Raw genomic sequence first — 26526 nt, 5'->3', positions numbered from 1 at the left:
GTACCAAATCAAATCCATGTAGAGAGAAACTTTGTGATCCTATTAGGACACAGAGCGAAGAGATGATCATGCCTCCATTGATACTTTGACTTCATGCATCGTCTTTGACAGAAGCAGTTTGGGAACAAGATGAGATGTCATCTGGCTGTTCTGGTCAAGCCCTATGCCCTCACTCATCCTGGTCTCAAACTCATCTGGAACTGGCCTTTTATTTTTCTGCAGTATGAATAGCTGGTCTTATGATTAGATAGAAGGAGAGAAAATGTGGCAAAAGAGAGATTAGAAAGATGTAGAGAAATGTACAGTTGAAAAGATACAGAATACACTGTGACCAGGCTGGAATATTGCTTTTACTAATTTTGAGAACCATATGTCCTCATGTGTGTGCTGTTTTTTCTTGCTGCTGTTAGAGGGATGTTTGAAATTATGCTCTTAGGGTAACTAAGGGGCTATCAGGGAGCTGTCAGCTCTCACTGGGGAATCTCTTAGATTTCTCTCTACCCTTTCCATCCTAGAGGTCTTCCTTTCATAAAAACCCAAGACAGAAGAATAGCCTGTCTCCTCATCCTTAAGTATTATCTGATGAGGGCTCATTTCTCTTTCATACCAACCATTGTATTAGTAATTAGCATTTTATGAGCAAACTGTGTCTCTTTGTCTTCTTTTCATGCTTCTGCTACATACATTTATAGGTGCAGAGCATTGCAACTTCTCAACTTCACTTTCCAATGCACTTACCCTTAGAGGGACTCTTGAACTAGTAATTACAGCTAGACTCAAGAGGAGGAAAAGCAGTTTGGAAACATCCTCTGCAAACAACAAATTTGCATAATGATAATTCTGAGGTGTCTGGAAAAGAAAGTAGTCAAGCAATAATTTATCACAAATTCAGAATGGCATTGCCATATAAACAAAAATCTAGACTGCCTCAAATCTACTACCTTCAGTAGAAGTTATATCAGACTATATAAATTTTCAAAATAATTTTCAGGTCTGTATTTTTATATAGTTCTCTTTGTAATTTTTCTTGCCATTTTTGTCCATTTTCATATTCCTTATATCCTGCACATAGGTTGGAGCTCAATTCCCTTAGTGGTTATCAACTTCTCTGGTTAGTTCACTATCAAAGAATTCATAATTAAGCATAGTTTTCTTCTTAAAGGGATAGTTTTGTAATCTTTATTTTATTACTGTCTAACAAGCTCATCAAGATCTGATTTTGAGTTTTGAAGGGTGTATTTAGACCCCATCACTTAGGAACAGAAATGTAAAAGTTACAGTTGAGAAGAGAAAAGATGGGGGTTTTATCCTTTATAAATCAGCTCTGCATGTATTTTGAATTAATTCTTTGTACAGTCAAAAATTTCATATTTTTCATTTGCCTAATTAATGATTGTATGCACACACATCTGCTGTTCTGTTCACTGATCCAGTGTTGCTGTTTAAAGAAAGCTTGGCCTCAAGGGCAAGTTGAACTGAAATAATCTTTTGGCTTCACCAAGACAGGAAAGTAAATAATAAAGTTGTATTTATGCCAAGGCAAAAAAAATCCAAGAAACTTTTTTGTTCAGGCTGCCAGTTGAGACTGAAGTATCCATACTAAACTCAGGAAGAATAGAGCTGAATTTTTTATGTACTTTCATGTCTTTAGTACAGTGTACTTCTGTACAGAAATGTACAGCCATATTGTAAATTATGGAGAATTATGTTTGTTAACAGTGAGGTGTAATTAAGGTGTAGTGTAACAACTCTGTACAAGTTTAACTCGGTAGCTCTGTGAGTCTGCTGAGGGCTGTGGGAGGCTCTGAAAGCTCTGTGTATAAAAAATATATCTATGGCATGAGAGCTGACACATAGGTGTTGATTTAGATTTGAGCAAACACATTTGAATAATGCAACCGTCTTATATTAAAGGAAATCTTGCTGTGCTCCTTATGTGTTGCTCGCAGTTCAGATCAAAAGTTGAAAAGCCAAAATATTTTGCACAGTTTCCAATAGACATCAAAGACAAAGTTCAGAAAATAACCCAAGCAGCTTTTGCACGAGACTCCTTTTTTGCACAGAGACTTAGAACTTTAGAGGGGAAGGGTAGAGGGAACTTAATCTCTCTTCAGAATATTTTCAAGTTCCCATTTCATGATTTACAACCTACTGTATGTGATAATGATGTAGGTAACTGCTGTCGCTTCTGAGAATGGAAGCACAGAAACTGTGGAGATTACTCTATGATCAGGGCCACAAACAAAAATATTTTTTCCCCAGTTCTCCTCTTTCTACCTGTCCAGTCAGGCTCTGCATTAAAATCTGCATGGCTTCTAATGTAACAGAGCTTATGAAGGCAGAAGCTGGGGATGTACGTTAAAGAGAAGCAGAAAGATTTCACCAAGTTTCTTACTCTGTTTTGATTCTTACTATTACCTTTACTAAGTAAATGAAAGAGGCTTTATTGCTAATTGTAAACTCTTCCACATGTCCAGGAACATTTTCCTCTTGCTGGGCTTGTAAATATGCATGACTAGGGCAAGGTTTGTTCACAGTGTTGTGAAGAAATTTATTTTAAAAAATTCATTGACACTCCTGACATGGCAGGAATGAATGGTTCAGTGCATTTGAAAGCATGTATGAATGTAATTCATGTAATTAATGTAATCTTGCTATTGCAAGTCTAGAAAATGCCTCAGAAACCATACATCATAATAATAAAATTTTCTTCAAAGTCACATTTCCAGCTTCCTAAAGGTCTGCATTCTGAATGGCACTTGCTTGTAAAAAGTATTATCATTTGCACAGTACATTTTCTTATATTTCAAACAGAAGAAGTAGCAAACATAAATTTATTGCTATGACTTTCAAAAGAAATGAGTAGCTGAGCTGGCCAAGCAGCTGATCAAATCCTAATTTAGAAGGTCTGAAGACTTCCGACATAAGCTATAATTGCAGTGTCTCTGGAGGTCTAGATTTTCTTACAGACCTTAGGAAAAAATCATTAATTAGTACAAAGTCAAAAGAGATCAGAGACAAAAGGCTTTTTACTTCTCTCTGTCTGAGTTGTCTAAACTGGGTAAAATCAGGGCCTTGTGAGGTTTGTGGGACAAATCTTGAATGATTAATGATGCATATACATACCTCTGCAATGTAATTGTGTGTGTGTGTGTGTGTGTGTGTGTGTGTGTGTGTGTGTGTGTGTGTGTGTGTGAGTGTGTATGCAACAGCAGTATATGCCTTAACCCTGATAATCTCCATAGTAAATGTGTACTTCCTCCCTTCTTTATATGCACAAAAATACCCAACAATGCGGTCGCTGGGTATAAGTTTCATTATGTCTCTCTTGTTTTGGCTGCATTTAGTGTAAGTAATTTGTAGCTCAACACAATCTGTTTGGAAAAATTTAATTTCTTGACAATGCCAAAAGTCTGGGATAGTTACCTTTAAGTTGCAGAAGTCTCTCTCTCTGTGTCTCTCTCTCTCTCTATATATATATGTAACTACTCCAACTTAACAGGCCATTTATGTAATGAGACACAGTCAAATGGAAGGCAAAAGGAGAAAAAGCCCAAGTGAGAAGCTTTCGTTATTGAATTAAAAAAAACAAACACAGAGTACTTGCTGGACCATAGTAAATAAAGACAGTTCATTCTTAAACCTCTAAATCTTCCAACACCTCTTTGTTATGTTTTGTAGCAATACTCCTTGTTTTACAGACAGATGATTCAGAACCCTACCTAGTTTATACCGTAAGTTTTACATTTGAACTCACACAGGAAATCCAGGTCCTGTTTCTGAATTTTATGTATCAATGTATCTGCCATAGCTGCACCCCTGCTGCCACTGCAAGCTGGGAAGAGGACCTCTTGATCCATGGGGCTCCTGGAAACCCAAGGTGCTGCCTGCCCAGTACAGTGGGACCAGCTCATTGCCTTTTGCTCCCATTCTGCACTGTGATGTGTTTTATTTTTCCTGAATTCAAATGTATTGAACTTTTGGGTTCAGTTCATAATTAAGACCAGTCCTGAAACTTATTGAATTGGGGTGACTATTTTTAAATGAAGCTGGATTTTATTCTCTTGGAATTACATATCTTCTTTTTTTTTATAAGATATTTAGTAACTTTGACAATATCTGGGTATATTGATTGTCATTTCTTTTAATTTTACTTCACATATTTTCATTTGCTACCTACACATGCACAGTTTTATTCAGATACAAAATGGAGAATAGAAACAAGGACAAAGTGAGAGTGTGGGAAGCAGAAAGTAAAAAAAATTGCTGAGAAAGGAAAGAAAAATTAACACACACATACATCAACCAGAAGAATTTGTTTTCACAGAGGAACTTGCAGTTCTCCAAAGAGTTAGCAGGAATAACATGGATCTGGTAGATTCCTCCAGATTCCAGTACAGGAACTTCTTATCACAGGAAAATAAAATGTTTAGGTAGGTTGATTTTAAAGTTGTATGTAATTTCTTATGTTTATTTCACAATTCCAGAAGTAAACAGAAACTTGAATATGCCCAAAAGGACTTGCAGTACCTGAAAGGCAACACCTGAAAAAAATTTCAAAAAAACCATATAAACGCTGCAAGGATACAACAAAATGTTCAGCTTCTCTTAACTCTACAGGAAGATGAGCTATAGCACCTTGTCAGCCAATCAGCAGTAGTAAAGCCTCAGACCAGGAAACTCTTTAAAGTACAGTATTTGTGAACTTTGCAACAGTACTTTCCCATTGCTGCCCTTTGTTTTTCTCTTCTTTATGTTTGCAGAATCAGAAGCCACTGGTGAAGTTAGTCATGGAGAAATTTGAGAGATGTAACAGAGACACAGAGGATCCTTCAAACAGCCGACCCATCAAAATTCCAAAACAAGATGCCCCCAAAGGATTACAGACAAGAAAAGCAACACTTGAGAAATTTGCAAATAAAGGATATACTGCGTTTTGTCCAGGACCGAGTACCCTTCACAAACCTGTTCAGTCTAAGCCTCCTATGGCAGTCAAGCCTTCAAGCGATGATAAAACAGAAAAAGATCCAAACTCACGACATTTGAACCCAGTGGCGCAAAGGTTTGGTGTTCAGCTTCAGCCCACTAACAGAGGAAATGATGAAAAAGCTGGATGCAGTAAATTCTCTATCAAAACCAGTGACCCATCAAAAGAGGACCCAAAGCCTTCAAACCCAAAACCTGCATGGAACAAGTTTGTCACTCCTGCTGATAACGAAAAAAATCCTCTGGGACGAAAACCTAATTTAAATTTTGCATCACAGGAGAATGAGGCAAAACCAGAATTTTCAAAGGTAGCTGCAGTTAAAGAAAAATTAAGGTCTGCAACACAAGAAAATGAGCCCAAGCCTCCTGTTTCTAAACCACCTGTTGCTCAGAAACCTTCTCTAAACAATGAGATATCACAGAATGAAGACACTTCTAATAAAACTGGTTTTCTGCAAAGACAGTCTGGACCCCGAACAAACATACACGCGCACCAAGAAGCAAAGGAAATGGGTGAAATTAGTAACTCTGCTGCAGAAGCTCAAGGCAGTAGTTTTCCTAAAATAGCTCTGAAGCCTACTGGCCACGGGTACGGCTCACCAAAAGGACCCCCCAAAACTGTGGCAGAAAACACTGAAGAAATGGGAATGAGTGCTGCCAAGAACATCTTCCTCAACAAAATCACCCAGGAAGAATCAGGTTCTTCTCATAAATTCCTAAAGACGAATTCAGCGCTTGCTGCAGGAAGACCATCAGGTGAATCACAAGCGAATGAGGAGAGGAAGTCCGAAATACCCAGGCGGAAAATCTTGCCCCCAGTGTTCAAGCTGGGCCAGCCCCCACAAAAGCCCAGCAGACCCCCCACTGTGCACCTGGAAAAGTTCCAGAAGAGCAGCCAAAAAAACAGTAAGTCCACTCTGTTCTTTCTTCCTTGAGTATTAGCTTTTTGATGCATTTAGAACCAGGTTAATTTCAGGTGGAATCTCCTCTTCTGTTCAGAAATAACGTGTGCATCAGAAAACCCTTTAAAACTGTAACTTGGGCTTCTGTCTCTTCTGTACAGAAATTAAAATTATATTCTCTATCCTTCAGTGGTAAAGTTCAGGAAGAATGTTTACAGTATTGAGTTCACCTATTTCTTAAAACTACTCAGATGCAGCTATAACTTGTGTCAGGGAGTATTTTCTCAAGACATTTAAGTCCTGACATAATTAAACAGTTCAAACTTAGATGCTTCAATTTTAAGTCTAGTTAGAGAGAAAGGGCCATGCCTAATGCTGTGATTCAGAGCTCTGAAGTTGCTGATAGTGGATCTCTAACTCCACACTGTGCATATGTGGTATATCAGGTGCATTCATGTAATTTAGTTGATACATAATTTGTTTTTGTACGAGAATGACACCTTCTGGGTCTGTGTCAGTGTCTAGAAACAGGATGGCTTGTGTTTCAGCAGTTCTGAATACACATAAGGCTGGTCTTCCTGAGGCAGAAGAGGTTCAGAGGGGCTATGGCAGCATGAAAAAGCTCAGAGCTGATTTCTCTTAAGAGAAAAAGCCTCATTGAAAACACAGTGCCTGCATGCAGCTATATATTGTGTTGCTATTAATTCCACTCAAAGATTAAGAGTGTGTCAGTAATAAAAAAATGCTTTCTTTTCAGCTGCTGTGTTCTGGTTTTCGTCTGTTACCTTACAGTTAAGGAAATGTTCTCAGAGATCCAAGATCAGGCCAAGAACCTCAAATGATGCAAATTTGTGTATATATTTGTGTATGTCTTTAAGACAAATATGCTCAAATACAATCTCAATACAAAAAGACAGCATTTTCAGCCAACTGCACAAGTAAATGTTTTGGTTATGTAAGAAAAGTGAGAGCTTTGCTAGTTAAAACTTTAAGAAATCCTAACAAAGGCTGGAAATACAGAAAATGACAATTTATTTAGAATACATTTTTAAATTTACTTTAAGTAATTAATTGAGGAATCTTTATTTCTTGTTCTGCTCATTGTTTATTCTGATTTTTTTCTGGGTCCCATTCAGTTATAGTCACAAAGCATTTTTTTCATTCTCTTTTTAAAACTGAACATAAGAAATATTTAGCCTGTGCATTTCAAATTAACACTGTGAGCAGGGCTGTAAGAATAATATCAGAATTTTTGTTAGAAGGAGGGTGTCCTGTTGTTACTAACCAGGTGTAAGAGAAGCCACTACCCTGACAGTCATGGGAACATGAGCTAAGGATGGAGCTGCCCAGCATGGTGGTCCAGGTGGTTTTCCAATTATGTTGCAAACCTCACAACTAAGTAGAAATTAAGGATCAGACATGGTCTTCTCTATCTCACAGTCACAGGGGCAGGTCACAAATGAAATATTTAGAAACCATATCCATGAGAACCTGTCCATAGTGTCCCTGGACTTCAGCCTTCACTCAGAGAGCTGGCATGTAGACCTTGATATTCAGTTTGGCTTTAATTAATGCAGCCCATTTCATTGTGGTCAAAAGTCTACACAGAACGGTTCTGGTGGACAGACAAGTTGTTCTAGAGTGAATCATGAACCAACTCCTTTTCAGCTCAACAGTTATTTGTTGATGGGTTTCTTGGAACATAAATTAAAAAATCTACCTGCTTTGGAAGGGCAGTTAAACTGAACTGTGGTTTTTTTTCTTAACTGTTATTTCAAGAATCAAAGTCATGTCAGGAAGACACCACCCTCACAACACAAATTCTTCCTGTTCATTACTGTGTCCTGTTGAACAGAAGCTTTCCATTGTTGCTTAATTTGCTGCTGTGATTCAGGTGCTGAAAGTAAAGAAGACTAAGCAAATGAAAATATTTTTTTCCATTCAACAAAGCTTTCTGAGATCTAACCTTTGGAGATTTTTGTCTGTAATAGGGCGAAAGTTAGGCTTTGTGCTGTTCTTTGAGAGGAGAAAACCTCCACACATAGTGGTTTTTACACTTGTGTTAGGGGCATGTGCCTGCACTTTAGAAAACCTTGTACCGCCTGATTTAAAACAGGAGTTTGAATTCTGCTTTCTCAGAAGTATCAATTCACCCTTTTTTCTTTGGTTGTTATCCTTTCCCATGAAACCTGTTTTACTGGTTTTTGAAAATAAGTATTCACTGGGCATGAAATTACATTAAATGTTAGAGGCTGAAGGACTTAGCTTTGATACAGCAGTCTTAGTTAAGTGTGGGAGAAGGATTTTAGTCATCCACCATGCCTGCATGAATGTTGTTCAGGGATGCTAGTTTGATATTGGCCTTGTCCTGAAAAACCTAGTCCTGAAAAACTTTTCATGATAAAAACTTCTGTAGATACAGATGTCTTTTTCAAGAAAGTCTCACTATTGACATGCTACTATTTTCCAGTGAAGGCAGGCTTTAAGAAATTCCTGTCTGGGCCTGCAGATATATGGCAGAATAGTAAATTCCTGTGTTATGTCCCATTGCAGCAATTTTGCATGACAGACCAGATTTACCTCAGCTAAGAATCAATGAGGTGCATGTGCCTTTTGTGTTCAGAAAACAATAACAACTATATTGTTTTACAATAAACACCCAAGGTCTTAGAAAAAAACGAAGAGAAACAAAGTAATTTTGCTGACAGCTTTCCATGTGAGGCCACAACTGCAGTGTTGCTTCCCGAGGAGAACCACAGTGGCAGAGGGGGACCACGCAGGTACAGGTAGTCACACACGCAAAGCCAGCCACAGGTTGAGCCCCTAGTACTTCACACACCTCTGCATAACTCCTGAACAACAAAGACCAGGGCTTCAGTGTTATTCAGTGAATTAAAAGTGGGTACATGCTGTCAGTCTGCTTCTGTCAGGGAGAAAATTCCTCAGAATTTTTAAAAGCCTCCACAACAAAGAATGTTAAGGCTGTGGAGGAAACCCTACCACTCTGGATTTTTGAAGCATTACCTTAAAAGGTCAAGGGTTTGTCACATAGTTCTCCTAAAACATGTGGACAAAACTGTAAATTAAACTGCCAGTATGGCTTACAACATTGAAAAAGATAAATTGTTGCAATTTAAAAATTAATTCAACCATCCTTAGAGAAATATGAATGAGACCATTATTTATCTGTCTTGGTTAGTTAGTTAGTCAATCTGCCCAAGAAAACAGATAAACCAACATTGAGTATTTCCTTGCAGGTGATTGTTCAGAGTGCAGCTTGCTGCTATTGTGTATAAAGAAGGAAAAGTACATAAAACCCACTGCAAATTAATATTTGAACTCATTATGCTTGATTATTGCCTTAGCTACAACATTCTGCAACATTTTCTAAATGTCTTAGAGTATATTTTTATTTTTAAGGGAATAAATTGTATCAATTTAACATCAGGAGACACCTCTCCATTGTGAATGGTCAAAGCTTCTGCAACCGGGAGAAGAATTTCTCCTAACTGTCTCCATTTTTGTTTGTTATGGCTTATGTGCCACACTTGTTCCCTTCAAGATTATCTATTCTAGAAAATTAACAGTAAGATGTGGATGGTTTTTATCAAAGGATGGAGGCACAGAAAACTATTTTTCTCATGTATACACTTGTTATAATCTGGACATGAATTCTAGTGTTGTTCGTGCAGCTGACTGCTCTAAATCCCATTGAGTCAGCTAAAACCACTCCTGAGTGGAGCAACTAACGTGCAGAATTTAGGACTCAGAAGAGAAACCATGTAAGTGCACCTGTTACTTTTGGTAAGAGGTTTGACATGTAATTTAAATGGCTTTGAGATTCAATGGTTTTGAATCAAAGTATATGCATAACATATTCACTCATTAGGTCTGGACCTCTGCAAAAGATTGAATGAAGCACATGAGGTATTATGCTCTAGTTGAAACCATTGCCCACCTTCCAGGGTCGGTGCTGGAAGGATTTAACACAGCACCTTGAGGATTACACTATGTGTGACAGCAGCCTTTGAGAAAAAGTGCTAAGAGGGGTAGTTAGAAAGGAAAACTCATAAGGACGCAGAAAAAAGACAGCCATGAGTTTCTCATGGAAGGTGACAGAAAGAAAGCTGCTGAAGAGAAAAAAGTAAAACTGATGGAACTGAGTTATACCTTCTGCTTAGTAAAATTTGGTTAATTTAATTTCTGAAATCTTGTTATTTTGTTCACTCATTTTGATTCACAAGAATAAACACCTATTTATGCACCTTCATCATGTGGTTGCATTATATGGGTCACAATACAAAAGCATCTCTGCTGTACCAACACCTCAAGTGTTCTGAAACCTGTCCAGATTCCAGAAAAAAAATGTGAACATGGAGTATATTTGATTTACAGATTGAAAAAGTTATAAGGACTGGCTGAAATTTTCCCATTCCTTGACACACATTTTTCTTAAAGCTTACTTTACAACTTTTTTTAGCAAGAGAGGGTATCCAGCATATCACACTATTTTATAGACAGCTTTATGTTGGAGAATATCTTGTTTTCCCTGATACATAGAAGTGCTGTAGTGATGGAGTTCTGGACATGTTCCTGGTATCATTGCTGTAGTATACATCTTGAACCCAAAACGTGTCTAGCTCCAAAAAAAAATACAGCTTTGTAGTCTGTTTACTTGTAATTACAGAAATAATTATCATATACTTCTCGTATTTGAAGTTTGATATGTACTGAAATTTCTCTCTGAGCTGAAAGTTCTAATTTCTCTGTACTCTTTAAGTATTTCCTGAGCAGCTCACAGAGGTAAAACCTATGCAACATGGGTAATGTTTGAATTTGAAACAATCTGTGCCCTACTGGTGCAAGTATTTTTACCTTTTTATTTTCTAGACCTATATTGGTTCACAGGGAGAAGTGCTCTTAATAAATCTTCATCATTTGGTAACATTGCATGAGTAATAATACAGCACAAACTAATATATTTCATTATAGAAAATATATTAAAATCATAATTCATTATAGTTCATATATGGAAAACTTCCAGTCATTCTTGACAGTTTTGATATTAAATGCTATAATAAATATTCAGTATTAATAGACACAAAAGAAAAAAAAAAACCAAAAAAACACAGGCCTTTCATAGTGAAGCTGTTAGGAAGATTTTGAAATTGTATTTTTTTTTTTTTAAATCCTAAATGGTTCATTTTAGTAAAGAACATTCCTGAGGTCATTGGTTTCTTCTTGAAATTGAACCCTCCTCAGATATGTGCATTTGGAACAATGGTGTTCCTTGTCTGCAAATTCTGAAGAGAAAATCTGCAACTTCCGCTATACAAATGCAAGACTTTGTTGCATGGGAATTTTTTATTAAAATTATTTTATATACCATGGTATGTATGATGCAATTATTTTTCACATTGAAAAATTTTAAAATCCCTCATCACTTTTTTAGTTTGGGAAATAGTTGCATTTTAAGAAAACTTTTCCACTACATTTTCTTTACAAAGTTGCCTTTGTATCATGGTGCACATTTTCTTTTGCCTTCTCTTTCAAATACAAATGAATTACAAAAGATTATTTTGAAACTATTACTATCTTTTATGTCCTCCAACTCGGAATGTTTTCAATTTTTATTCTTTTTCCTTGCATGTGAAATGATACCATGCAACATTAATTTACTCAGGTTTATAAATATTTTTAGTAGAACCAGAAGCAGTCATTAAGGCTTTTTATCAGACCAACTGCAGTTCAATGTAGATTTAATTTTGTGTTCCTTTTTAGCTAAGTACAGTCTTCTGTCTATGACAACACATCTGCAGTTGGAAATCACTTTCCTCATGCCAGTCAGCTGTGCACAGAAGAAGTGCTGGAGAATTAGGAATATCTAACCTCATATTTAGCCGCCACAAGGCTCAGTCCTGCAAACTTTTATATACTGAAGCACTTTGGGTCAAACTGTGGGCCTTCTTTTGGGGCAAGGCTATGGGCATGCTTAATATTTTTCAGCCTTCAACCTTAAATGTAAATGTAGATGCTCACTTTCATGTGCTCTGTATTCTTCATCTCTTTGTCTCTAATATAGGTATGGAAGGGGAAAAAGCCCCAACCTTGTATGGGGTCTAGAATTATGTCAACCTGTAATATGTCAACTATATGATATTTTTGAGAATATAAGTGTTAGAATAAGTGTTAAACCTTATGTGAAACACCCTTAAGGTAGTCTGTGCCTCTGTTGGGGAAAGATTTTCAAATTGAGACCAATGAGAGGTTTTGCTCTAAAAAGGACAGATTCTCCACCTGTTTTAATTGTCTTTTTCATGATGTTATGAGCAACCATCAGCAAATTTATCTGAAAAAGGATGAAGACTTAGGTCTTCATTTCCCCTTTTTTCCCCTTTGTCTGAAGTTCCACTCTTTTGGGACAAAATTTTGTTTGCACAAGGAGGAAAAAAAAAAGCTTAAACACCTAACTGGAAGGAGAATCAAGAGAGATGAGAAGAATAAAAGAAAAGAAAACTCATAAAAGCTTGTACCTAGGCATTTCTAAAAATAAGGTCTGGACTCAAGGAGAGCAACAGCCAGAAACTTTCCATGCTCTTTGTTTTCAAGGCGCAAGCAGTGTCACAACTGAACTTTGTTCTACACTACGTGTCACAATAGCATAATCAAAAGAACTGAGATTCAGCTCTTTTGTAAGCTTACCTGAGCAGCTCCAAAGCAACATAATAGTGAAACCTGAAACCATGGCTTGTATCTAAACGAAATTGTGGTTAGGGAAGCAGAGCAGAGCACAGCTCTCTGCACATTACAAATGAAGTAGGAAGTGGCTGATCAGCTGCTGCAGATGTTGTTGCAGGTTCTTAGTAAACCCTCTGTAAAACCCTGAAAACTACCCAGGTCTTGCATGTAGAAGTAGTGAGGTGCTTTGCAGTAAAACTGAAAAGCATGTTGGGTTTTCCAAATAGCTCAAAAGCATTTTGCTTTATAAAAAGATTCTTTTAAAGACTCTCTGATGTGTAACTGATTAAAAAATCCTGATGTAATTTTATGATAAAAACTATAAACATTCGCTAATAATTTTACAAGCGTTTTCTCCCGCAGAATATTTGAAGTTTCCTTGTAGCACCTCACCTGTCAGGTTTTCTTAACTTTACTAAAAGCAGGAGTCAGCAACAGACCAGGAGCTCACTGCATCAGAGCTCAAAGGGAGTGAGATCTCACCAAATGCCATACTCTATGCCAAAGAAAGAAGATGGGGTTTTTTTAGAATGCAAAGTCAGTGATCCATTTTTGCCTTGCATGTTGCAAGAGACTGCATTGTTATAGAAGGGATTTTCTTACATACATATAGATTTATGTTGTCTATTTGTGGTGAAGTGGTATGATGAGACCACTCAAAATGGAATGTACACAGTGCTATGCATTGCTGTTCAGTTCCAGTTTTATTTAGGATGCAGTCTTGGACTAGAAATTTCTGGATTGAGGCAAGGGATAAGCTGGATGCTACAGCCTGATACCTTAAATATCATTAACAGTTCAGTCTTTTGGTCAAGTCTGGACTATTTGGAGACTGGAGGCCAGGCTAATGCATTTGCAAGAGAATGTATTGCAGATAAGATCAACACAGCTGTTCTGAGCTAACTGGGATTTCTAAAGTGCTGCTGGCTTTGGAACAGGTATACATTGCTGCTGCAGTCCCACCAAGGGTGAGAAAAATATGAATAGCTGAAGCCAGACCACCCTCTGCTAGAACAGGATATTTGCCTGCTTCAAGGGAGACTATCAAAATTACTATTTTTCATTGTTGCCAATTAAAAGCTTTGTGCCAAATAAACACATTCTGTTGCAATACTGATTGGATTGAACAGATGGGTTTGTATCTTCAGCTGATGGCTGCAGAACTGCAGGTTTGAGTGCTAAATAATATGTGGGATTTTTTTCCCTTTGACAGCTTCTATTCTGCTCAGGTTGATAAGTGGATGTTCACTGTCTTCTATGTGCCAATGTCTCACCCAAACACCCACATACCCTGGTATTTAGGGAGGCAAGAAATAGAGAAATGTCCTTTAAGTTTTATGAACACTGGAGCCCTTGCACATGAGTCCAATTCATTTCACAGTTTTGAAAAACAGGGAACCACCTATGACCAAAGGACTGGTTCCCACAAGATTCCCATGTAAAGCATGTTCCAGGTGTACTCCATTACAGACTTCAGGCAGTGCTAGGACTTCCCTCCGTTTTGTGACATATTTATGGTATAAGCATCTCAGGACAGAGAGATGAAGTATCTCAGGACAGCAATGAAGGTTGTAATAGAGAGAGAATGGCCTTTTCTCATTCTGTCCTGAATGCTTTTGCCCACATAGAATTCACAAGTTCCAAAAGAGCTGGACTTCTAATTTCTCTTTGAGTTCACATGGGAGAAGCATAGAAATTATGCTCTTTTATGCAGGTTCATTTTTTCCACTGTTGAACACAGAATGTCTGGACATGAAGGGAACATGGGATCTTTCTCTAGATGTCATACTGGCTACCAAAGATGTATCAGTGTTTCCCTTTCACAAGCCAAGAATGGCAAGGGTCAAAGTCACAAGTACTGCATCAAGACAACTTCAGTGTCCTTCACTTCCCAATAAACAAACATTCCCAAGAACGTAAGTGAACATTTGGCCAATGCCCATATGAAAGCTGTTTGAGAAGGCTCTCCAAGAGCACAAGATAAATTTTTACAGTGTTCTGTGCACAGTTGTACTGTAAGTGCTGAGGATCTGGGCATTATTAAAAAATTTTAATCCCACAAGCAGCAGTATAATGGAATATTTGGGACATTCTGTGGACAGTTTTTATGGCAGGTTTCTCTATACAGCTTCTTCTGTTCTTTTGTTTCTATTTGAAGAGCTTCCATTTCTGCCTCTGTATATTCAGTGCAGCACTACATGTGAAAAAGCTGAGAGTCCTGAGAGGAGGGGCTATTTGGAAATCGAGGTGTTAGCTGCCAAAGCTGCCACACAGTGATCACCCTTAACACTGCATACTGTGATGAGAGTGCTTCAAGTGCATGTGAAGCCACAATGTACTTTCAGTTTAATTTATTGATCTGTGTCTGCTGCTGACTGCTGTTCCACTACCCCCATAGAGCTTTTCCATGGTTTTACAGTACCAAGTGTCCCAGATTAAAAAAAAAAAAAAAAGAAATAAAAAAGAAAAAAAAAAAAAGGAAAAAAAGGAACTGGAGTCAAAATTAAATGCTCCATCATAACAGGAAAAAAACCTGCTATTGAATGTTATGATAGGTTTGGCTCAGCAGGCTTGATTATTACACCTTTTTTTTTTTTCCAAACAGCTTTTCAGCATGTCACTTTCGTACCTAAATCATTCCACTATTCACTATTTCTAGTATTAGAATTAAAGTACTTTACACCTACATCAGTCTCGGTCATAAATGTAACTAATTAAGCTAATTAAAACTCTAAATGCAGAGAAGAGTCAGTTATAATTGTTAAAAAATAAAAAGCAGCATTTCCACTAATATGATGATCATTTAGTTACTGTTAGATTATAACAAACTACAAAAATTAAAAAGAACAGGTTGTTCGCCTTTATACTTAAAAATAAGCTCTTAATCTAAAATGCATGTGGTGTCCTTTCCTGGCTCACTTTCCTATTGCCTGTATTTGGCTCTCAAGAGACATCAGATGAAAGAAGTGTTATGCACAGAGACCTGGGAAGAATTTTTACCTTAGTCCTACAAAGGACTCATCACAAGAAGTAATACAATAAGAAGACAAAAGTTTCATATGCATGTTGTGCACATACCCAACACTCTGTTAGGACAATATAGATATAACCACAGAAAAACTGATATAGGATTCCCTATTAAAACACAAAAATAAATTTCAGAGTATTATTAATACCAATTAATGTGGCTTTCAAAACAACAACAACAACAAGAAACAAAAAAAACCCAACCAAACAAACCAAAAAACAGACTCCTGTCTGGTTGTTTTATTTGATTAGAACTCTAGAATTTATCTGGAGATACATGTCAGTGGTATTCATCTTTATAAGAAGTTTTAGAGCAATGAGAAATTGTAGTCTGCATATGAATAAAGACTGTGAAGAATTTAATGCTAAGACAGAGTCTGCAAATATTCAGATACAACAAGAGCACAGTCATGTGTTACCTTGGCTTGTTTAAGAAAAGTTTGCTTTTATTCAAATGCAATTTTACGTCTCTAATGTAGAAATGTAAACCATACATGCGAAACAAGGTTGTGTAATGATTTGTAGGAAAAAATCAAGTTATAAGCAGTTCTACAGTTGGGTAAGGACTATGATGAGACAAAAGAGTATAATGCATAAGGGTTATCAGCTTGTAACTCTAAATTCTTGGAGTTTTAACCTTAAAGAATTTTCATATAGTTACAAAGTTTTTGAATAAAAGATTTTTGCTCATGGGCATTAGTTTAATAGTCAGGAGTCTGCACTTCCAAAACAGGAGGAGAGATGAGAATGGAGAAAATACTGAAACTCCCTGGATGCAATCAGTAGAGATATGACCAGATGAAGAATGACTTGCAATTTTCATCACTACATGTGGTAGACAAGTGCATGCTCTGTAGAATTCCAGTGCCAGATTTTCTATGGTGTTGGAAAGGTTGGAGAGATAACAGAAATATCTATGAAATAATTGCTACATGGGAAAGAAAAAGAAAAAACAAGCACCCTTGATTGAGATTTAAAAGGTCAAGTCTTTTAAAGTCACTGAAAAGACATCTGAGTTATGTAACAATTCCAGTGGTGTCAATGCCATTTGGGTATAAAACAGTGGTGATAAAAATGCTTTTGACCCTGTGTGTAAAGGTAAAAATAAAATTAATAGAACATGAAGCCTAAGAAACTTGGAAAACCATAATATTCAGATTTTAATAGTAAGCAAACTTAAACAAGCACCACTACAAAAACTCTGTAGTATTATTTCTCTTGTCAACACCCCTCAAACAACTGAAAGACACATTTTAGCCAAAATGCTACTTTAGTATAGCTCCAGCTGTTGATCTCAATATAGCAGCAAATATTTCAAGTGTGATGTTATACACAAGACAGCAATGAAAGGATGTCAGCATTGAATTGGAAGGGATATAAAGAAGTTGTTTGTCACTATGTTGATGTCCATCCCAATGTACAGCATAAGAACAACTGTACTAGAACTTATTCATGCCATAAATTTATCCTACTTCTTCAACATGGACCTCAAAGCATGAAAACCCCACTTTCACTGTTAGAAAGTGCCTTCTAGCAAATGTTGCTTGGCTTTAAGCATGTTACTTATTGCCTCTTGGCAATATGGGAAAAATATAAATTATCCCTTTCTTCACTACCAGAGACTTAGGTATTAATTTTGTCCTACCCCAGTCTTACCACATTTCCCTAAACCACCACCATTTGTTCGATATATCTAGATCTCATTCTCACTATTCTCCACTATTGGGTACTCTCCAGCTGGCACACGTTGACTCTGCTGTAGCCTTCTCAGTACTGAGAGAAAGGATTATTTCACTTGACTTTTGGGCTATAATTTTTAATAAAATGTTAAAAAGATAAGTGGTACAAATTTAATCTTGACATATCCTAAATGGTAAGAATCTTCTTTTGTAATATGCATGTTCCTTATTGCACAAACCACAAAATAATTCACTTTTATGATCATCCATTTTGGGGCTATCAATATTTTGCCATTTAAGTAATGGAGGAATTGAACAGGTTTAAAGTGCTCCATTCCTCACATGTATGTTGACAAGTTGGTCTAAGCATCCATGAAGAAATATTTATCCTTAATTTTTTGAGTTGTGTGGTAGTAAGGAGAAAAATTGTCAAGGTTTGATGATTTCACTTTGATTTCCATGTGCAATACGGAAAGGTCCGTCCTAAAGTTACCAACTCCCCTTTTCTTGTCTATAACAAGGACAGAATTCCAGACACCCAATAAGCTAAAAAAGCTTTTCCAATAACTTCTTAAAATTTTCTGTCTTGCCATTAAACTAGTAAATATTTGTTGTTTTTCTGTGTTTTGAGCCCCTTTTTTTTCAATGAGGTTATCATTTCCTTTACTTGACAAGATTTTAATCTCTCATAGGTGTGAACTTAAATTCTCCAGAAGACAATGGGCTTCTTCTCAGCTGTAACTGATTTTAACAGAACTCTGAAATTGTTTTTTCCCACTGTTCTCCTTTTCCTTGGATTTTCCTGGATTTGTCTCCATGCAGCTGCGGACAGTTCTTTTTTGGTAGATTTTAGTCCACTAATGATACTTATTAAAACAAATAAACAAAACAAAAAAAAAAAAAAAAAAAAAAAACAAAAAACCAAAACAAAAAAACCCAAACAAACAAACAAAAAAATCCCAAAAAATACAAACAAAAAATTCAAAAACATCATGGCATCCAAACTCTGACTTAATTTCTCTCAAAAAAACTTAATTTCTCTCAAAACTCTGAATAATTTCTCTCAAAATCAACCCTCAGAGCAGTGGTTGCTATGGTTTGGTTGTGGTGTGTGCAGGGAGCATGAATTCAGTGCAGCACACATGCATACCAGCTCACTCATGCAATTGTGGCTTCTGTGCCTGGTGCAGAGCACCATCAGTTTTTGAGGCTATACCTGTCTGTTGAGGGTGTAGCTTCTGTGCAGCTTTGCAGACTGCCACTTTTCTAATCTGAGCTTGCTAGCAAAGTCCAGAATTTTACAACTTATATTAAAAATGTTTTTGAAGATGTTCAGAAACCTGTACCTCTCTTTATAAAGGCCAAAATATGTTTTTGTTTCTCATCTCTTCCCATAAAACTCTTTCTTTGAGCAAGAAAACTCAGCAAGACTACATCAGTGCTCATATGAAACTCTGCAGATGGTCAGATTTTTAATCAAATTGTGGAATTAAATTATAATTTAGTTTTGAAACACAGGTATTAATATATTGGATGAACTGTGCTGTTTTTGTGTCTAGTTCTTGTCTTGGCAAAGGTATTTTTGTGGCCTTGTACAGGGAGAACATTCTTGAATGCAGAGTCTCCTCTCTAGTGTGATAAGATAATGCAACAAAAATATCTAAGAGCAGGTTCAACAAAATATACTTTCTCTGGGGTGCGTGCAGTACTGATAGCTTACCCAAAAACTTCATCAAACACAGCGAAGTTCCTTCCTCAGATGTTTGCTTGATAAATACAGTCTGTTCTGCTATATTTCAGATCCTAAAAGTAAAGGTTTGAAACAGAAAACACCTTCCTCAGCAGCACTTGCCCCGCCGATACCTCCATCACACACTGCTGTGCCTCCTCCTCCGCCAGCCTTTCACCCATCCCTGCAGGTGCCAGCAGCTCCCAGTCTGCCTCCCAGAAACATCAAAACCAGCTCTGAAACAATGTGAGTGGACATAAGCAACAAGATCTTTGTTTTCTCAACTTTCTCTGCCTACCACTTTCCTCCTGGTGCAGCAGGCAAAGGCTACATGAGTTCTGGGTTTCTGAGAGAGGGGTGTCTCACATTATTTTCCTTATCCCACCCTGTACCTGGCCTGTTTAGAATTAGCTTTTTATGTTAATTTGTACCCTCCATCTATTCAGTTCTTTCCCTGAATTGTCTTGTGTATAACAACAATTTTTTTTTGTCCTTTGTTGGTGAGAATAGGGGGAAGGGAACAGACTGTTTTTTTACTCCAGAACAATCCAAAAACTTTAAACACTGATAGAAAATAAGTTGCCTCAATAGCTTAAGGTTTTCCCTGAATTTTTCTAGGCAGAGAGGATGAGGAGGGTCAGGTCTATGACCCAATACCCCAGGAAGCAGCTTTGCAAGCTGGAGGAACTGAGCTCAGCACTGGTTGTGAAACTGAACCGAGGCCATGTCATGGCCTTGTGTGATAACCCCGAGAAGCCTCTGTTGATATGGGGCTCCTTTCTTTATCCTTCTTTGAAGAGCTGCCTACAGAAGCAGAACCTCTGCTGACAGATTTATAAGTACTTGAGTCCAGCATCAAAACTGACTAGAATTAAGCTGAGCCTGAATAATGAGCTGCTTTCTGGAGGTCCTGCAAAGAGCATCAAACTGCAGGCAGGGAGAGTAGGGAGGAGTGTCCAGCTCAGCGTTCTGTGACAGCATCAGTCCTGCCTCTCAGCCATGCTGGGTATCCTCCTCTTTATCCAGGCATAGGGGCCAAGTTTGACATCAGACACTTCTGAAATGCACTCCCAGACGCCCTGTCTGCTCTCCCGTTCCTGTGTGCCTGTAAATTCTCCTCTCTGCTGAAAATTTTTGCCTGGGCACTGTAACCTTTGCTTTCACCTGTCTCCATGCTTTCCCCATCCAGTTTTAGAACATCCCATTCTGCTTTCAAGTCCTTTTTTGATTACACTTCTTCGATGATAACTGTCAGCCCTTGTTTGCTTTCTGCTGTTACAAAATATTATAAAGTTAAAAGTCCGTGATATTATTAGTCATATTCTCAATTCAATTTCCTGTTTCTCTCATTTGGACAACATCTTAAATCTAAGAGCTCTGGTGACATTTTACCTGGCCTAACCTACACCATTTCTCTTGTCCCTTGTTTAGACATTAAGCCCAACAAGTGAAAGTCTCAGAGCTGTATTTATCATTGTAACAGTCTGACATTGTACTTTTGCACTGTAAGAAGACTGCACCTGCAAAAATGGTTAAGAAGCCAAACAGATTCTTTCCATTCAGTCTGCTTATGATATTTTTCATACCACACTCTCTCTGAGTGCCTTTGGCTCACTTTGATGTTTTTTACTCTGCATCAAGATGGCCCCACCTGAAACACTGAGTCACAATCAGAGAGAACAATTTAGAAAATCTTGTGTGTACTTAAGTAGGATATAGGGCTCAATAGACTGTTCTGCCTTTGTATAAAATAGATAATAAAAAGCACCAGAAAAATGGTTAATTAAAATATAATCATAAAACCACCTTCATAGGTTTCACGTTTACCTTTTCATACTTACAGAAATGTAGAAAATGAAGAAAATTATGATGACGTTGAATTTGTTTCACAGGGTAAGCTGCATACATTTTATATATTTTAATTAATGGCTACTGTAAGCAGCTGTAAGCATGTTGTATTTATAAGATAAACAAGATGTTATTGTATTCAAGAGTGATTTGTTTACTAATGATACTGGCTCTGCTGCTTTATGGGTAAAGATGGTTGATGGACTCTCAGTTTCTGAGTCTATCATATTAATCACAAAACAGTAGATCCATAACACTGATGGATCTACTGTTTTGTGATTAATATGATAGACTCTCAGAAACTGCTTTAAATTTCTTTCTTCCCCCCTACACCCCCTTACTCTCTTTTTCTATATTTTCTTTTTTTTATCTCTCTTTTTGTTTTTGTTTGGTTAGAAATATGCTGGGACCATAAATCACCAGGTCTTCAAATCTGAACCAAAATGAATGCGGCTCTTTCAGAGCTGATGTTGTGTGGTCTAGTGAAGGAGGCACTGTTTTATACTTGATTTAAAAAAAAAAAAAAAAAAAAAAGATGGGTTGACTGTGCTTTTACTGTCACTTTGTGGTCTGAGGCAGTGAGAGGCAGTGAGTTGTACCAGGAGCAGCAGACAAGCAGATTGTGACACAAAGAATGTCAATCTGCCTTCTGAGCCCTCCTTGGTGGCACTTGGTCTGTGCATCATTTAGGGTGCTACCCATCCACGACTCACAGCACTGCAGGCTGTGCAGCTGGAACAGAGCTTTCCTTACCTGCCTGCAGAGTAAGGAGGAATCAGGAGATTTACAGAATATCTCTTCCTGCTGCCCACGCTGGCTTAGGAAAAGAGCCTTTGGCCAGCCTACTCAGCTGTTGGGCTGGTGCAAGCAATTTCTTTGAGGTCTCTTCAGATTTATTAGGTTTTGACAATTACTTTTTCCTATAAATAGTGATTTTGCAAACAAATAGCATAGGTAAATTCACTAATGTCATTAAAGATTTTTTAAAACAAATTTTCCACTTTTAAAATACATAGTGAAATATACTGTTTGTAGATATTTTTAGTTTGCAATGTTCCACAAAAGTAATCTAGAAAAACTGAATTTTGCATTCATACCTTCATCAAAAACAGGAGCCTGCACAAACTTTTAATTTTGAATTCATATTTTCATCAGAAAACAGGGTCCCGCATAATAAAAGTTTCTAGTTAATATCACTGATGTTATAGGCAGTTTTAAATAGTTAATGCTAGAAAGAATTCTTTTCTCTACAAGAAAAAAAATAAATATCCTGGTTTTATTTTTTTGTTCCTGTAGGTCATGGAAATACACAGAGGGTAAGTACTATCCAGCAACATAAACCTATCCTTTGTTAGCAAAAAATTACAAGTTTAGTGAAACTTTCAACACAGTAGACAATTACCTGCAGATTTAATCCAGTCTATCCACAGTAAGTAAGTTGTAGAAGCAATTATTTGTTGTGAAGGATAGAAATAAAATCAGAGAAGCAGAGTAAACTGGAACAAATTATCAAAGCTGGCTAGACACCAAAAATTGATTTAAAAAAAAAGAAAATGCAAAACTATCCTTCTATTAACACTGATATTTCACTGGAATTTTCCAGAAATAATAGAAATAATGACCCTGTTCCATTCCGGTAATAGAATATTTCAGTTAATATTTCAGTTAATCACAGATTTTTCTCAATTTGTTTAAGCACCTGTCTATATAAGAACTAAGACAATCTCTTAGACCCTAGTCTGAGTCCCATTTAGCTCCTTAGCATTCCAGTTTAAATAGGGCTAACCCTGACCCCTTCATCATGGCAGTGCAATCATCAGCAATGATAAAAATTTTACAGGACACACTTTGAAATTAAAACATCCACTTTGAAGCACATTAAGCAATGTGTTTAGGTGATTCTAACAATCCATAGCTTCATAAGTATGATATTGTAAAAAAAATAGCAGAAATATCAGTGTGTTTGAATAATGGAGTAACTCGTTTTGGGAAGAATAAGGGTATTTGCGTTTTGCTATAAATGTTTTATATATAGTTTGTATGAAACTTATATAGCAGACCAAGTTTCCTCATGTCTTTTCAACTGTACTTAGACCATTGAAAATGGATTATCTTTATAGGGTCAAGAAAGTGATGGAGAGATGTATGAAGACATTAATGACATCAGGTAATAATTCTAAACTCTATAACCTATTCTATCTTTATTACTATCTTTTCTAATAAGATATTATTTCATTTGTATTTCATTTGGTGTAAAAGTGCCATTCTGCTGCAGTCCCTGCAAGGAATTACTGTCTTCATTCATTTCACCTGGAGAAAATCTGTCAGTTCACAGGTTCTTTCCCAGTTAGACCTGCCATGCCCTGGCGTGGCAAAACTCCTGCAATTAAATAATGAAGTTATTGATTGAAGTAACAGAGCTCTGATTTCTGATCTAAGGAGTATGCCTGAACCACTGGTTGGAATTACAGCCTAGGAGGAGAAATAAGCTCAGCCCCAAGGTATTATGGTCCCAGATAGATCTTTTGTTTTTTTGGTTTTGGGTTTTTTGGGGGATTTTTTGTTTGGTTGTTTTTTTGTTTTTTTAATTGCTTTTCAGATAAATTTTCTTAGAACTCCTGAGAGATTCTGGATTGAAAATTTTCATTGCCTGAGTCAACTAGGATAGCTGCAGAGACTGAATACAAGCTCTGCTTATTCTTCTTCCACTTAGACCTTTCCTTTGATGACTCTCTCTGCCCTGGTAATATCTAAATCTATGGGATTTACTGTGTTACAATAGCCAAAGAAAAACTCTAATTCTCTCTGAATAAGTAATTGATGTAGAATATTTCAGATGTACAACAACTTTCAGCAAAAATTTATTGTTGAGTTCCCTTTGATTTATAGCACAAGTAATCCTCATTTAAGGCCTTTTTTTTAGCAATTTGAGCCTACCTGCTTAGCAAAAATATTGGGGACAGGGGGAGTTTCACCAGATCAGTTCCATGGGGTTTCTAAAACTCAGGTCTTCCAGCCAAATGGCAGAGCTGGAGGTGTAGGCCTAACCGCATCCCAAGTTCCCAAATCCAGTACCTTCAGTACAAAAGGCACAGCAGGTAATGTGCCCTGGTGTGAAGAAATGAGTGCAAAGACTGACTCATTGTGTACACTGCTGGAATAGGCTGCAATCAATTTTAAAAACACAGTTCAGTGGCAGCTCAGGTCTCAGTTCAGCCTGCATCAACCACTGTGGCATGAGTAAATATTTAACAGCTGCATCCAGTACAGCACCCAGACTGTTGCCAGCTCACAAGCATGCTCAACAAAACCATCTCAGAAACATTTGGACACACACATGTGGAGGCAGATAATCTTGTCTGGTGTGTTGTCCTCATGAGGGCAGACACTGTAACTTACAAATGTAGTAAAAGGCTGCTTACTCTATCTGTTGTAGCTGAATTATGGTTTAGAATCTGTAGCTTTGATTTCACTTGGAGAAGTCTTTTTCATCACCAGCAGTTTTTTTGTCAGCCTTGGGTATAGAAGATTTTCTTCACACATTCTGTTCTGGCATTCCACTTTCAGATCATCAAGGGGAAAAGAGAAGAAGCAGGACAAAGAAGATAAGAGAAGAATGGACCAAGAGAAGAAAGAACAAAAGGAAAAAGAAAAGAAAGAGCTTGAACTAAGGAAAAAGTTCAAAGTAAGCTTTTTATTTGGTAATGTGGATAAAGGTATGCAAGCAGCATTATTTAGCATTGTCAAGTTCAAAATAGACTTTTCACCTGGTTACAAAACTATTTGTCATGGTAGGTAGTTCAAACACCTGCATAAATTCTGAATTAGGGTTTAAGCTACCTTTTTTTGTTTGGCATATGTTTGAATGCAAGGTCTGTGCTGATGGATGGCAAAGACTGTTTGCTTACTGTTTTCATTAAATTACTTTCTCACCTTTTTTCAATGTAAGAAAATGTTAAAATAATTAAAAATCATTAAAATCATTCACTGTAGTCAGATACAAAAGAATTTAGCCCTTTAATGATTTCAAAATTGTATTGCAACACACTGCCCTTGCCTTGGTAGAAAGGGACTTACAGTGAATTCCAGGCTAAATGAGGAGGAGGAAAATCAGACTTGTATAGGAGAACTACAGTCATTCTCTGGGGCTAAATGATGAGACAATTCTTTCTGTTTTAAATCATTTTTGCATAGCTGGTGGTCAGCATGCTCTCACAGTTTACAAGTCTGCCAGTCAGTTTTTCTTAACTAATGCCCATTCACAATTCTCCATTCTGCTTCTTTCAGTGTCACTGTACACAGTGGGCAGCTTTGTTTTTCTTCCTATAATGCTCTATACACATAAAGCCATAGTGATTCACGTCATGGACTTGGTCTGCTGTGGAGAGCCTGACATGAGTTAAGAAGCAAATATTAAAGGTACACATAGTTAATAATAGTGAGTTAGCTGGTGTTTATTAGGTGCCAAATCTATTTTTCAGACTAGTCACAAAAAGTGTAAGCATTAGTGCACAGACAGTTTTTAGCTTTTATAGACTGTGCTCCTGCAGCCATTAAGGTATTTTATTATTCTTAAACAAATATCTTTTAATGAACATTTTCTTTCCCATTTATTGGCCACTTATACAGGATAGATATTCCTGAGTTAGTCTGAGTTAGGCAAGGCCAATACGCTTCTGAAAGACATATCTTAAAGTCACAAATACTAAATCCCAAAATGGCTTCTTCATAACATAATGTAAACACGTCACAAAGTGAATCCTGGACATCAGTAAACAGCGAGATCATCTCTTGTGAGTGCTTGCAAGATCATTTATAGAGTAGAAGAGTAAACATAAAGCATTACATGGCATATTCATTAACATTAATGTTAATTAATATTTACTCATATGACTTTTGTCAGGAATAGTGCGGGCAGCAGGGTCAGGGATTGTCTGACTGTCCCCTGTATTTGAGGAGGCTGCACCTTGAATCCCATGTCCAGTTTTGGGCCCCTCACTCCAAGAAAGATATTGAGGAGCTGGAGTGAGTCCAGAGAAAGGAAACAGAGTGGATCAAGGGTCTGGAGCACATGTCCTGTTGAGGAGCAGCTGAGGAATTTGCGGGTGTTTAGTCTGGAGAAAAGGTGGTTCAGGGGGGACCTTCTCACTCACTACAACTGCCTGACAGGGAATTGTAGCCAGGTGGGCATCAGTGTCTTCTCCCAAGTAACAAGGAATAGGAAAAGAGGAAATGGCCTCAAGTTGTTACCAGAAATGTGTAGTTTAAATATTAGGAAAAAATTTCTTCATGGGTTGAAGAAATTTCTTCATGGGTTGAAGAAAATTAAATCCTTCATTTCTTCAAGGATTGCAAAGGATTGGAAGAGGTGCCCAGTGAAGTGGTAGAATCACTCTCTGTGGAGGTATTTAGAATATCTGTAGACATGGTGCTTAGGGACAAGGTTTAGTTGAACTTGGCTGTGTTAGGTTAATGGTAGAGCTCAATGATTTTAGAGGTCTTTTCCAGACTAGTAGATTCTATCATTCTATGAGTAGTTCTGCTGGAAATAAATGGAGACACCCATTGAAATTAAATGCATCTGTTTCATGAACTCATTAAAGGTGTCATAGGCTAA

General features: G+C 37.2%; 1 protein-coding gene across 6 annotated transcripts in view; it reads left to right on the top strand.

Annotated features, from left to right (window-relative positions):
- Positions 1-26526, top strand: part of FYB1 (FYN binding protein 1) — a 59272-nt gene that overhangs the window by 15041 nt on the left and 17705 nt on the right. For 4 of the 6 annotated variants that reach the window (XM_064405491.1, XM_064405497.1, XM_064405496.1 and 1 more), the window contains exons 2-7: positions 4764-5892; positions 19133-19307; positions 20905-20954; positions 22206-22225; positions 23030-23076; positions 24477-24594. In XM_064405491.1, the coding sequence (XP_064261561.1) occupies positions 4764-5892; positions 19133-19307; positions 20905-20954; positions 22206-22225; positions 23030-23076; positions 24477-24594 (1539 nt within the window). Of the gene's footprint in view, positions 1-3681; positions 3735-3893; positions 4434-4763; positions 5893-19132; positions 19308-20904; positions 20955-22205; positions 22226-23029; positions 23077-24476; positions 24595-26526 lie in introns of those variants that run through there. The other 2 variants (XM_064405493.1, XM_064405494.1) reach the window with 2 other exon arrangements.

The sequence above is a fragment of the Passer domesticus genome, chromosome Z (assembly GCF_036417665.1).
Source record: "Passer domesticus isolate bPasDom1 chromosome Z, bPasDom1.hap1, whole genome shotgun sequence".
Classification (NCBI taxonomy): Eukaryota; Metazoa; Chordata; class Aves; order Passeriformes; family Passeridae; genus Passer; species Passer domesticus.
This window is presented reverse-complemented; position numbering and strand designations above follow the sequence as displayed.